General features: G+C 38.3%; 1 protein-coding gene across 1 annotated transcript in view; it reads right to left on the reverse strand.

Moving 5' to 3' along the window:
- Rme-8 (receptor mediated endocytosis 8) overlaps positions 1 to 14031 on the reverse strand; it is a 251427-nt gene that overhangs the window by 154125 nt on the left and 83271 nt on the right. Inside the window, exon 9 of the mRNA XM_089095924.1 lies at positions 4830 to 5037. Coding sequence (XP_088952050.1) covers positions 4830 to 5037 — 208 coding nt within the window. The remainder of the gene's footprint in view (positions 1 to 4829; positions 5038 to 14031) is intronic.

Below are 14031 nucleotides of genomic sequence, written 5' to 3' on the forward strand. Positions count from 1 at the left end.
AAAATCGGAAGTGAATGCTCAGCTTGGGATGCTTGTCAGATAAAAGACAAGCTAGGATCAGAAGTTTGCCAGCTGATGCCATTCTGTCACGCCATACTGGGTTGCGACACAACACTCCACCTTTATGGCATCGGAAAAGGAAAAGCTCTTCAGCTATTGTTATCCAGCTTGAGTTTCAGAGACGCCGGTACCCTGTTTACCAGAAAATCTGCATCTCATGATGAGATAGCTGCGGCTGGAGAGAAAGCTCTGCTGATAATTACAACTGGCAGGATCTGCCACTGCCAGAAACCAAGTTTTCCAGAGGAAAGTCAATACTGCCACCTCATTCGTACACCGACAAGAGCTGCCTCCGACTATGATGGCAGCGAAGTATCATTCGTTCCGAGTCTAGAGCCAGGTTAAGATTTGGCTAGGGAACACGGTTGACCCCCTAAGCTGAGGATGGAATCTTCAAGGCAACGAAGTTTTAGAGGCAAAATTGACGGATCTCCTCGCTGCTCCTCCTCATCTTCTAAAGACAGTGAAGTGTTCTTGCCGAGCTGATGGTTGCGACAGTGAGAGATGCTCCTGCAAGAAAAATGGCCTGAAATTCACCATAGCTTGCCGAGTATGTAGAGGAGTTTCGTGCAACAACACGAAGTGTCAAGAAGATGAATTTTCTGAGGATGAGCTTTAAGCCTGTAATTTAATTTTCCCTGTGATTTTTGTTCTTTTGATCTATCAGATGTGCAATTTTCTTACGTTTTATTACAAATAATTTTTACCACGTCGTTTTTTATGGTGATGGGTGAATGGATTTTGATCTCAAATGCCTGCGAGGAGCAAGGTTTTTGGGGAAGGGTGGGGAGGATGGGTATTAAAAAGATCTTGAAGTATCACAGAAAACCTAGATTGCCCACTCAAAACTGATCTAGACACTACTATCGAACGCTTGTTTTTTTTTTTTTTCCTAAAATGTTAAAATTTGTTCATTTTTGTTCAAAAACAGATTATTTCTGATTTATTTCTTGACATTTCGGAGAAACTAACATCAGATATCTTTTCAGCTTTTGAATCTGATACAGAAAGACATATCAAACACCAGTTTTGTGATATTTCATTGTTTTCAAAAAAAAAAATTAATGAATAAAAACGGCGAAAAAACAAATTTCGAAACGAGTTAGAGATGGAGATTTTGGATATGTTGTTCAGCAATTTTTTCTGGTCTGGATAGTGAAGAGAACTTTACTTTATCAATTTGTTCCTGGTTAAACCTTATTATTCCTGTATTATTAGGCAACACTACTGCGTTGCCTATGATACTACCTAGGTAGGTTAAGTTGTCCACTTGGTCTACGCAGAATGAAGTGAAGTGAGTGAAGCTGTCCTCTATCTACGCGGAGACAAAGAATCAAAAAAATAAATACAACTAATGTTTTTCTTCAGGGTTTCTATAATTTGTTTTAAAATTGTGCTGAGTAACACCAGAGGGTGTTAGTTTCTGCACAGAAAGGAACTTGTTTCCGATCTTATTCAATTTATTTTAATTCAAAACTCGTCTAAGAAAATCAAAAAAAAGGACAAATTATAAAAATAGAAAAAATACAACAAAACAAATATTTATTTCAATTTACTGTGTGGGGACCAGACACTTTAGAAGGCGCAAGTCTGAAAATACGGAAAAGAAAAGGACATTGATTTTTTGTTTTTTTAGTAATCTTGGTAATGTTGGTGATTTTAGTATCTTTTTTTTCTATTGATATTATGAGAAATGAAAACACATTCTTCGAAAGAACGATTGTTTTCTGCAAAGTTCGAATTATGTTCTGGGCTATAAAAGCCGCAAGAGGTGTTAGCCCTACTTTTATTTGCGGTAATTTCTTTTCGTTATGAGTTCGACTCTGATATTCATTGTAATTTCTGTTCGTTTTGGGTTTCATTTATTTACTAATGGTGATTAATATAGTTTTAAGCTTGAAAATAATTTACTTTATTTCTTCTCATCTTTAGTTTAATGGAGCTCTTTACTTTTCTTTGAAAGAATGCATTTGTGGAAAACCTTTTAAAAGATAATCTACTATGAAGAGGCTAAGACTAAGTTAGCATTAAAGCAGTAAGCGCATATATATGCTAATTGAGCCCTTTTGGAAAAACCAGTTCCTGTATTTTTGGCAAAATTAATAGCATAAGTAGAGATAGAGAATAAATAATAAATACATCCTGATTTAATTATTTGAGTTAAATTATTTAATACATATTATAAAAAAATACATACGAATCTGTTTTTCTTCAGGCATCTTTCTAGACTATCTATGCATACCTAGACTATCTAGACTTTCAGACATAGACTATATATCAGCAAGTGAAATGACATCATTTTTATACAATTCCGAAAAGGGTTATGCCAGCTTTCCCTCTCACTTTTAAATATGTTTTGAAGATCTACCAATATTAGAACTAATAACACTTTTAATAACACTTGCATAAATAATACTGATATGAAAAATACCCATTTTATGATTTTCCCTCAAAGCTTTACCCTTATTTTGTCGACATGCCTTACAGGACAAAAAAACATAACATTGTTCCTGAAATCAGCACAAAAAAAATACATACAAATTGATTATTAAAATATAACAGTGCTTTATATTTTTTTTTATTTAATTTTTTTGGAACGGAGCTAACGAGAGTAGCAACATGTCAAATTGCCTAATATAATGTGATTTTTGGCCTGTTGCCCAAATTCTAGTTGATTTCCATACAGATTTCTATCAGATTTGGTAGAAATAGAGCGAACTTTACTCTGGTTAATCCTTCTAAGACGTGAAATTCATAATTCGAATCTTTGTTTACTTCATTACTGTTCAGAGCCAAATTTTCAAATTGCGCATACAAACAAAGTTAAATGATAATCTTCAATTTAAATTTATTTTAAATTGTTTTCTTCAATTTAAATTTATGGAAGTGAAGAGTGGGGACTGCAGAGCGGGACAAACTTCAGAAAAATTCCCATTTTAGCAAAAACGATGACACATTCGTGGCTCTATTTCAAAGTTGTTGCGAATTAGATTAGGTGACCAATTTTTCACTAATGTTATATTCCCCGTGTTTAACAGAGTGTACTGCTATTAATACACATAGGTTTGCCAACGGCAAAGGCTGAAGGTTGTTGAACGGCAATTGGTTGAAGCTTATTGGATAACAGGACTTTCGACCAATCGGGATCCTTTTCGACTAGCAAACCTCATTCACACATAAATCACAAACATATTGATAAATTTGTGATTATAAAAAGGAAATCCAACCAAACGTTCTTGCTAAGGTAATTCCTTCAATCGCAATTCGCTACTGAAAAATAGCATTTCATTCAGTCCATCGCTAGAAGCGGTGCATAGCCATATCGAAGAAGGTGGCATGGTAATTAGGTAATGTAAAATCAAAGAAAAAGAATTTACGGCACATCTCTCCCTCTAAACAGGATGAACACTAGGGTACCGTAGCTAGCTCTTTCGTTTAACTGTATAATCAGCGAAAGCCCCCTTTTCCCCGGCCAGGGCACTGGCTGATAAAACTTCTGAGGTTCTTATAAACATCGGGTCAATAGATATACGTCATGTAGACGTTAGAGGTTTGTCTCCTGTGTTGTTTGTTCCCCGTCCTACCTGGGAGTCTGTGTGACTCCTGCATGATATTTTGACGGTAACTTCTAATAAATCCTGTAATCTCGACGTGATAGACTCTCTAGGGGAGGGTGGGATAGCCCCCCCCCCCTCACATACAGAACAATTTCTGTTCGTTTCAAGTTTTAATGTTGCTCCTTTCACTTGAAAAAAAACAAATTTTTTTAAACTTATCAAAAACGAATGGAACCATCTTAAATTAGATTCGGAAAATGTATATTACTGGGATTTGCTTAACTCCATCACAGCCTGTTACCCCTTGAAATCTCGATACAACCATAGGATACCTACAGAAGTTGGCTGATTACGATTGTTTGCATTATACTTTTGAAAAAGTTAATTAATAAGCCCAAACAACACCGATTTGCAAAAAAAAAACTTAATCAAGTTTTCGCATACAGCCTAGAACTACAAAACTATCCAGGCATAAGGGGGGAGCGAGGGAGGCTGGGACATAGTTAAAATGGAAATGACTCTAAAAATCTGATCAAAAGAAATTTCTTGAATCTTGTGGAGTAAATAATTTCCTATTATAGTATTTAGGTCAGAAGAGAATATCAATAAAACTGCTGTCAAAAGGGCTTACGGTAAAAATGAAAAACTGTTAATATCAGACTGGCTCAATACATCAGTTTCGGGTACCCGTTTGACTGATCGCATTCTAAACAGTAAGCCGCAAGATAAACGTAGTTCTATCCCGATTTCTAGGGCTATAATGAGAGAAGCGTTGAGAACAGTCTAGGGCACGTTCTGCGAATGAAGGATGACATACTGCCGCAGATCGCTCTTTTCGGTCATGCATCTAGGGCCAAGCAAAAAACAGGTCATTCCGAGCAGAGCGGGAAGAGGTCATAAAAAAGGATTTAAAGGAAATTGGTACTTCTTGGAAGGGTGTAAAGAGGGGGTAGCTTTGAATCGATTGGGACGGAGGAAGAGCGTGCAAAGCTCTGTTGGCCTCAGGCGGCTTTGCGCTGCAGTGAGGTGTTAGTAGTAGCAGTAGTAGAATCCAATCTGTTAAAAGTAAACGACACAGGGTAAAACGGTATCCTGACTTTTACATTTTTATTGAAACCTTGCAAGTCAACTCGGAAACATGCTAAAAAAAATCCTAAGATCGGACGGAAATTGTGTCTAGTCTTAGTTTTATCTGATTGGTTTTATACTTACCACATGATGACACCACATGTCTAAAAGTGATTCAAGGAACTTTCTAGTTGACAAAAGGGAAGATTTGTTGATTTGTTCCTGTTTCAACTCTCCATCTTCATGCATAGGCACCATAAGGGCACAGAGCGTATCCAGTGCAGCATGTGCAACACCCTCATTGTTGCGCTTTAGTGCACGAACAATACGAGATCCAAGCTTCTCTCGAAATCTGAAAAAAAAACTTCGTGAAAGCTATAACATTGTTAAAAATTTAAAAAGCTTTCAAAATGTTTTTCCACTCATTCTAATTAAATATATATATAATATATATATATATATATATATATATATATATATATATATATATATATATATATATATATATATATATAATCCAGATAGATATAATCAAGGTGGTGAAACTCCTTGATTTTGACAATATGTTTTCAGACAGTAAATGGTAAGTAGGGATATCAATTTTTCCCCACTCCCGTCTCCAAACCCAGCGGTTATGATTCTTTAGTGGGGTACTAGGATTTCTTGAAGCAACACGTAAGAAATTCGATACCGGTATATGGTCAGAGACACTGCTTGCATTGTTAACATGGGAGGAGGGGTGAATAGCATTCGTTTTCATCGAAAGGAAAAAGTCAAGATTGGATATAGACTCACTACTATGTACATATGTAAATGCCACGTCACTGCTGATGACCGTGAGCTGAGGACAGGAGCTAGAAATGATATCTGTCCTGCAGCTATTAGTATCACTAAGATTACACTTTATATCCCCTGCAACGATAAGAGTATCTTAGAAAAGCTGATCATGACACAAAACCCATTTTCTAGGATATTCGATTTTGAGACGCCCGACTATTTCGCTTTAAACAACATTTTAAGCTATCTAATAAAAAAAAAACGATGATGATGAAATACTATTACTTTAGTTTGGTTGGTCCTTGACAAAAGATTCTTTTCTAAAGAGATTCAACTTGGATATTACGGTTATTTCAGAAATATTGCCTATATTTTCAGATCTCAATTGATTTTTTTAAAAAGGGGTGAAATACACATATTTAGCTAACCTTATCATTGAGTCAGGCCGGTTCTCAAGGAGATTTGCTTTAAGAATCAGCTTTTTGGATATTTAAACCAAATAAAAATACCGCACTAATTGTAATTCTTAGAAAAGAGAGGTGAAATAAGCTTGACCTCTAATTTCAGCTACCAAGTCGCAAAATCATATTTAGAATTCAAAAAATAGGAAAAGAGTTAAATATGTTTATTGCAGCAAAGCTGGTCTTTCAGATAGGCATCCTTGACATAAAATCCTATCCCAGGGACATTAAGTTTCGAGATACATCAATATCAACCAAAGAGAAAAGTTGCCATTTTTAATACTGTATTTTTCAAACACGCGTAAACTTAATATACTTTAAAAAGCAAATACAAAAGGGTTTTGAGCTCACATACACATGTTAAGAAACTCAAAAAAACGAATTACCCATAAAAAAGCAGAACCAATTTAAAACACAACTTTTACATCAGTAACATGCTTGTTGACAACTGATCACAGAAATGCTGAAGGCCAATGTAATGCCAAATAAAAATAAAGACAACTTTATGAAAAGCACACTATTCTTAATTGCTGCAAGTACAGGAATTGGCTCTGGTTTTAATTTGGCTATAATGTAGGCACCATCAATCCGGCAGCAGATAAAAAGAAAGAGTGGATGAGTGATATAGAAACCGAGTGATATAAAATACAACCATCACCAGGTCGGATGGAATTTTCACGGTCAATAACAATGGTGCTGCATGTTGTGGAAGGTTTATTTGGAGGTTTATTAAATCAACCAATCGCCGAAATAGGAAGACACATTGGCTTGCTCTACAATAATCTATTTGCCCTTTTTGGGATGTTTTTTGAATTGCTGTGCTACTATGTTAATTCATATGAATACACAACGGTTGGAAGATTCTTACTTGGCGCGAATGCTGGGATCGGGACGGGGCTCAGTGTCATTTACCTCCAAGAAACCGCACCAAATAGTAAGCGAGGTTTATTCTCAGCCATGGTGGGAGTTATGTTCGTCTTTTCACAGCTATTTCGTGGAATACTTAAACTGGAGTACAAAACTCCTTTGGCCTTATTTTTTCTTAACTGCCATCGTCTTTATTCTGATCTAAGATCCAGCTTTAATTTTCTCTGAAGAAACTCCAAAGTATCTACTGATGACCAAAAATGATGAAAGAAAGACTAGAAATCACTCGAATCATAGGCAGCGCGATGGCGCTGCCTAAGTAAAGAACGACGTGGGCACAATGTATTATTTATTTTTCTTTTTTCTTGTCCGTACCCGGGCACTTCGAATCGAAGGAGTTGTCGTAGAAACTTCGAAAAGGGCTCATTTGAATGGAAATTGGATTGACTAGTGCCCTTTTCAATAGCCAAATGTGATTGGAGGGCAACTAGCACCCCCACGCCCACCATTCCCCCAAACACATCCAATCAAAATTTTGAGATAGCTATTTTGCTCAGCGTAGTTGATTTCCAGATAGAAAATATCTTTTTAAGTAGGACACTCCCCCACAACCCTCGGGATAAGGGTTTTAAATTATGCCCTGGGGGCATATAAGGTTTTTATAGAAGGCGCTGTCGTAGAAACTTCAAAAAAGGCTCATTCGATTAGAAATTCAAAGGGCTAGTGTCCTTTTTAATAGTCGAAAGTGATTGGAGGGCAACTAGCCCCCCACCACGCCCATCATTCCCCCAAACACATCCAATTAAAATTTTGAGATAGCCATTTTGTTCAGCGTAGTTGATTTCCAGATAGAAAATATGTATCTGAGGAGAACACTCCACTACAACCCTCGGGGCAAGAGTTTTAAGTTATGCCCTGGGGGCATATAAGGTTTTCATAGAAGGCATTGTCGTAGAAACTTAAAAAAAGGCTCATTCGATTGGAAATTCAAAGGGCTAGTGCCATTTCTAATAGTCAAAAGTGATTGGAGAGTAACTAGCCACCCCCCTTCCCTCCCACACCCATCATTCCCCCAAACACATCCAATCAAAATTTTGAGATATCCATTTTGTTCAGCGTAGTTGATTTCCAGATATAAATTATTTTTTCGAGGAGGACACTCCCCTTCAGCCTTCAGGGCAAGGGCTGTAAGTTTAGCCCTGGGGGCAATTAGCCCCCCTCTGTCAACCACCTTTTCCCCAAACACATCCAATCAAATTTTTTAGATAGCCATTTTGTTCAGTGTTGTGGATTTCCAGATAGAAATAATGTTTTTGAGGAGGACACTCCGCCAGAGCCCTCAGGACCAGGGTTGTAAGTTATGCCCTGGGGGCATTAACGTTTTTATAGAACCGCGCTGTCGTAGAAATATCAAAAAGGGTTCATTCGATTGGAAATTGAAATAGCTAGAGCCCTTTTTGATAGTCGAAAGTGATTGGAAGGCAATTAACACCCTTACACGCCCACCATTTCCCCAAATATATCCAATCAAAATTTTTAGATAGCCATTTTGTTCCACGCAGTTTAAAGTTCAGGAAATTGTACCTTTGAGCAGGACACCCCCCCCACAGTCTTCAGAGAAAGCGTTATCAATTATGCCCTGGGGCCATATAAGGTTTTTATTTAAATCTTTGTCGTAGAAACTCTAAAAAGGGCTCACTCGATTGATGTGCCACACGATCGATGTGGTTATTATGCTGATGAACCACAGGAAATCAGGTAGCAAAATCAATCGGAAATGGTACTACACCACAGAGAAGCAACTTTTCAAAGTTACTTTTGTTATAGTATTTGATAGGCAGTGCTATTGCGCTGCCTAAGTAAAGAACAATGTTGCCACAATGTATTTTTTTTTTCCTGACCCGGGCACTTCGTATCGAAGGAGTTGTCTTAGAAACTCAGAAAAGGGCTCATTCGATTGGAAATTGGAGTGTCTAGTGCCCTTTTTAATAGTCGAAAGTGATTGGAAGGCAACTGGCCTCCCCCCTCATGCCCATCATTCCCCTAAACACATCCAATCAAAATTTTGAGATAGCCATTTTGTTCAGCGTAGTTTATATCCAGATAGAAAATATGTTTTTGAGGAGGACACTCCCAAACAACCCTCTGGGCAAGGGTTTTCAGTTATGCCCTGAGGGCACATAAGAACGATGTTTGCACAATGTATCATTTATTTATTTTTCCTTTAGAGCAGGGCACTTCGTATCGAAGAAGTTGTCGTAGAAACTTCGAAAAGGGCTCATTCAATTGAAAATTGGAGTGGCTTGTGCCTTTTTTAATAGTCGAAAGTGATTGGAGGGCAACTAGCCCCCTCCCCCACACCCATCATTCCCCAAAGCACATCCAATCAAAAGTTTGAGATAGCAATTTTGTTCAGCGTAATTGATTTCCAGATAGAAAATATGTTTTTGAGGAGGACACTCCCCCACAACCCTCGGGGCCAGGGTTTTAAGTTATGCCCTGGGGGCATATAAGATTTTTAAAGAAGGCCTTGTCGTAGAAACTTAAAAAAAGGCTCATTCGATTGGACATTCAAAGGGCTAGTGCCCTTTTTAATAGTCAAAAGTGATTGGAGGGCAATTAAATCCCCCCACGCCCATCATTCCCCCAAACACATCCAATCAATATTTTGAGATAGCAATTTTGTTCAGCGTAGTTGATTTTCAGATAGAAAATATGTTTTTGAGAAGGACACTCCCCCACAACCCTCGGGGCAAGGGTTTTAAATTATGCCCTGAGTGCATATAAGAACGATGTTTGCACAATTGTATCATTTTTTTTTTTTTCCTTTAGAGCAGGGCACTTCGTATCGAAGAAGTTGTCGTAAAAACTTTGAAAGGGGCTCATTCAATTGGAAATTGGAGTGGCTTGTGGCCTTTTTAATAGTTGAAAATGATTGGAAGGCAACTAAAACCCCTTCCATAACCACTATGTCCCGAACCATATACACTCAACAATTTGAGATAGCCATTTTGTTCAACGTAGTTGTTTTACAAGGAGAAACAATGTTTTTGAGGAAGAAAGTCTACCACAATCCGCAGGGCAAGGGTTATAAATTATGCCCTGGGGGCTCATAAGGTTTTTATAGAAAGTTTTGTCGCAGAAACTTCAAAAGGGCTCATTCGATTGGGAATTCAAAGGGCTAGTGCCCTTTTCAATAGTCAAAAGTGATTAGATGGCAACTAGCCCCCCCCCCCATGCCCATCATTCCCCAAAACACATCCAATCAAAATTTTGAGACAGCCTTTTTGTTCAGCGTAGTAGATTTCCACTTAGAAATTACTTTTTTTGAGGAGGACACTCCCCCACAGCCTTCAGAGCAAGGGTTGTAAGTTATGCCCTGGGGCACAAGGTTTTTTTATAGAAGGCGTAGAAACTTCAAAAAAGGCTCAGTCGATTGGAAATTCAAAGGGTTAGTGCCCTTTTTAATAGTCAAAAGTGATTGGAGAGCAACAAACCCCCCTCTCACGCCCACCTTTATTCCAAAACACATCCAATCAAAATTTTGAGATAGCCATTTTATTTAACCTAGTTTTAAATTCGGTTAATTAGGTCCTTTAGGATGACAACCCCCTCACATTCCTGAGGACAAGGGTTGTAATTTATGCCCTGGGGGCATATAAGTCTCTTATTGAACGCGTTATCGTAGAAACTTCAAAAAGGGCTCATTCGATTGGAAATTGAAAGGGCTAGAGCCCTTTTTAATAGTCAAAAGTAATTGGAAGGCAACTAACACCCCTTCCACGCCCACCATTTCCCCAAACACATCCAATCAAAATTTTGAGATAGCCATTTTGTTCCACGTAGTTAAAGTTCAGGAAATTATACCTTTGAGCAGGAAACTCCTCCCACAGTCTTCAGGACAAGGGTTATAAGTTATGCCCTGGGGGCATACAAGTCTATGTCGTAGAAACTTGAAAAAGGGCTCATTCTATTGGAAATTCAAAGGTGTATCGCCCTTTTTAATAGTCAAAAGTGATTTTAAGGCAACTAGCCCCCCTCTCTTGCCCACCTTTTCCCCAAACACATCCAATAAAATTTTTTAGACGGCCATTTTGTTCAGTGTTGTGGATTTTCACATGGAAAGTATGATTTTGAAGAGGATACTCCCCCACAGCCCCCACGGCAAGGATTGTAAGTTTAAAGTTTGGGAAATTATACATTTGAGCAGGAGACTCTCCCCACAGTCTTCAGGGCAAGGATTATAAGTTATGCCCTGGGGGCATGTAAGGTTTTTATTGAAATCTTTGTCGTAGAAACTTGAAAAAGGCTCATTCGATTGGAAATTCAAAGAGCTAGTGCCCTTTTTAATAGTCAAAAGTGATTTGAGGGCAACTAACCCCCCTCTCACGGCCACCTTTTCCCCAAACACATCCAATAAAAATTTTTAGATAGCCATTTTATTCAACGTAGATGAAAGTTTTGGAAATTAGGTCTTTAAGAATGACAACCCATCCCTCACAAACCTCATGGCAAGAGTTGTAAGTTACGCCCTGGCGGTATTTAAGGTTTTTATAGAAAGCAATGTTGTAAAGACATCAAAAACGGCTTATTCAATTTAAAATCGGAAGGGCTAGTGCCCTTTTAATAGCTAAAGAGATTGAAAGGCAACTAACCCCCCTCTCACGCCCACCATTTCCCCAAACACGTCCAATCAAAATTTTGAGATATCCAATTTGTTCATTGTAGTCGAAAGTTCTGGAAACTAGATCTTTTAGGATGATAACCCCATCAGAGCCCTCAGTGCAAGGGTTGTAAGTTATGCCTTGGGGGCATATAAGGTTTATATAGAAAGTTGTTGTAGAAATTTCAAAAGGGGCTCATTTGATTGGAAATTGAAATTGCCCTTTTTAATAGTCGAAAGTGAGTGGAGAGTAATTAACCCCCCTCTCACGCCCACCATTTCCCCAAACACATTCAATCAAAGTTTAGAAATTATGTATTTAAGGATGACAAACCCCCCAGAGTCCCTAGGGCAAAGGTTGTAAGTTATGCCCTGGGGACATATAAGGTTTTTAATGATAGAGTTGTCGTAAAAACTTCAAAAGGGGCTCATTCAATTGGAAATTGAGAGGGCTAGTGCTCTTTTTAATAGTCGAAAGTAATTGGGAGGCAACTAACACCCCTTCCATGCCCACCATTTCCCCAAACACATCCAATCAAAATTTTGAGATAGCCATTTTGGTCCACGAAGTTAAAGTTCAGGAAATTATAACTTTGAGCAGGACACTCCCCCCACAGTCTTCAGGACAAGTGTTATAAATTATGCCCTGGGGGTATATAAGTTTTTATTGAAATCTTTATCGTAAAAACTCGAAAAGGGCCCCCCTTTCTTGCCCAGCTTTTCCCCAAACACATCCAATAAAAATTTTTAGATAGCCATTTTGCTCAGTGTTGTGGATTTCCAGATAGAAATTATGTTTTTGAGGAGGACACTCCCCCACAACCCTCAGGGCAAGGGTTGTAAGTTATGCCCTGGGGGCATATAAGGTTTTTATAGAGCGCGTCGGTTTAGAAACTTCAAAAAGAGCTCAATCGATTGGAAATTGAAATGGCTAGTGCACTTTTTAATAGTCGAAAGTGATTGGAAGGCAACTAACACCCCTTCCACGCCCACCATTTCTCCAGACATATCCAATCAAAATTTTTAGATAGCCATTTTGTTCCCCGTAGTTCAAAGGTCTGGAAATTATACCTTTGGGTAAGAAACTCTCCCCACAGTTGTCATAGCAGCGTTTTTAAGATATGCCCCAGGGGTATATAAGGTTTTTATTGAAGGAGCTGTCGTAAGAAATTTGAAAAAGGGCTCAATTGCTTGGAAATTCGAAGGGATAATACTTTTTCTAGTAGTCGAACGTGATTTTAGCGAAACTAACCACCCTATCACGCCCACCTTTTCCCCAAACACATCCAATAAAAATTATTCAACGTAGTTGAAAGTTTTGGAAATTAGGTCTTTAAGGATGGCATCCCATCCCCCCCCCCACAACCATAAGGGCAAGGGTTGTAAGTTATGCCCTGGGAGCATGTAAGGTTTTTATAGAAAGCGATGTCGTAAAAACATCAAACAGGGCTCTAACAAGTGAAAACTGAAAGGGCTAGTGCCCTTTTAATAGTAGAAAGAGATTGAAAGGCAACTAACCCCCCTCTCAAGCCCACCATTTCCCCAAACACATTCAATCAAAGTTTAGAGTTTTCCATTTTTTTCAACGTAGTTGAAAGTTCTGAAAATTAGGTATTTGAGGTTGACAAACCCCCGAGAGCCCCCAAGGCAAAGGTTGTAAGTTATGCCCTGGGGCATATAAGGTTTTTAATGATAGAGTTGTCGTAAAAACTTCAAAAGGGGCTAGAGGACTAGAAATTGAGAGGACTAGTACCCTTTTTAATCGTTGAAAGTGATTGAAGGGTAACTAACCCCCCTCTCAGGCCCACCATCCCCCCAGACACATCCAATCAAAATTTTCAGATAGCCATTTTGTTCAAGTTAGTATAAAGTTCTGGAAATTAGGTCTTTGAGGATGACAACCCCCAGCCCTCAGGCCAAAGGTTGACAGTTATTCCCTGGGGACATATAAGGTTTTTATTAAAAGTGTTGACGTAGAAACTTCAAAAAGGCTCAATTGATTTGAAATTGAAAGGGGTAGTTCCTTCTTTTAATAGTTAAAAGTGATTGGAAGTTTAAAAGATTGAAAGTGATGGTAGGCAAGTGATTGGCCCACCATTTTACCAGTCACATTTAATCAAAGTTTTGAGATAGCCATTTTGTTTAACGTAGTTGAAAGTTCTGGAAATTAGGTCTTAGAGGATGACAAACACCCTCACAACCATTAGGGTAAGGGTTTTAATTTATGCCCTGGGGGCATATAAGGTGTTTATAGGAAGTGTTGTCGTAAAGATCAAAAAGGGATCATTCAATTGGAAATCGAAAGGCCTAGTGCCCTTTTTAATAATCGACAGTGATTGAAAGGCTTGACATTTTTATAGTAAAGATCGATGTGGGTATAATGTATAATTTTTGTTGTTGTTGTTGTTGTTGTTTAGACAAGGGCACTTCGTACCGAAGGAGTTGTCGTTGGAACTTCGAAAAGGGCTCATTCGATTGAAAATAGAAAGGGCTGATGCCCTTTTTAATAGTCGAAAGTGATTGGAGGGAAACTAATCCTCCTCCCACGCCCACCCTCCCATTTGACTTTATGTTTAAA

This window comes from Artemia sp. Qi Xiang Cuo, chromosome 10, assembly GCF_049724085.1.
Source record: "Artemia sp. Qi Xiang Cuo chromosome 10, ASM4972408v1, whole genome shotgun sequence".
Taxonomy (NCBI): Eukaryota; Metazoa; Arthropoda; class Branchiopoda; order Anostraca; family Artemiidae; genus Artemia; species Artemia sp. Qi Xiang Cuo.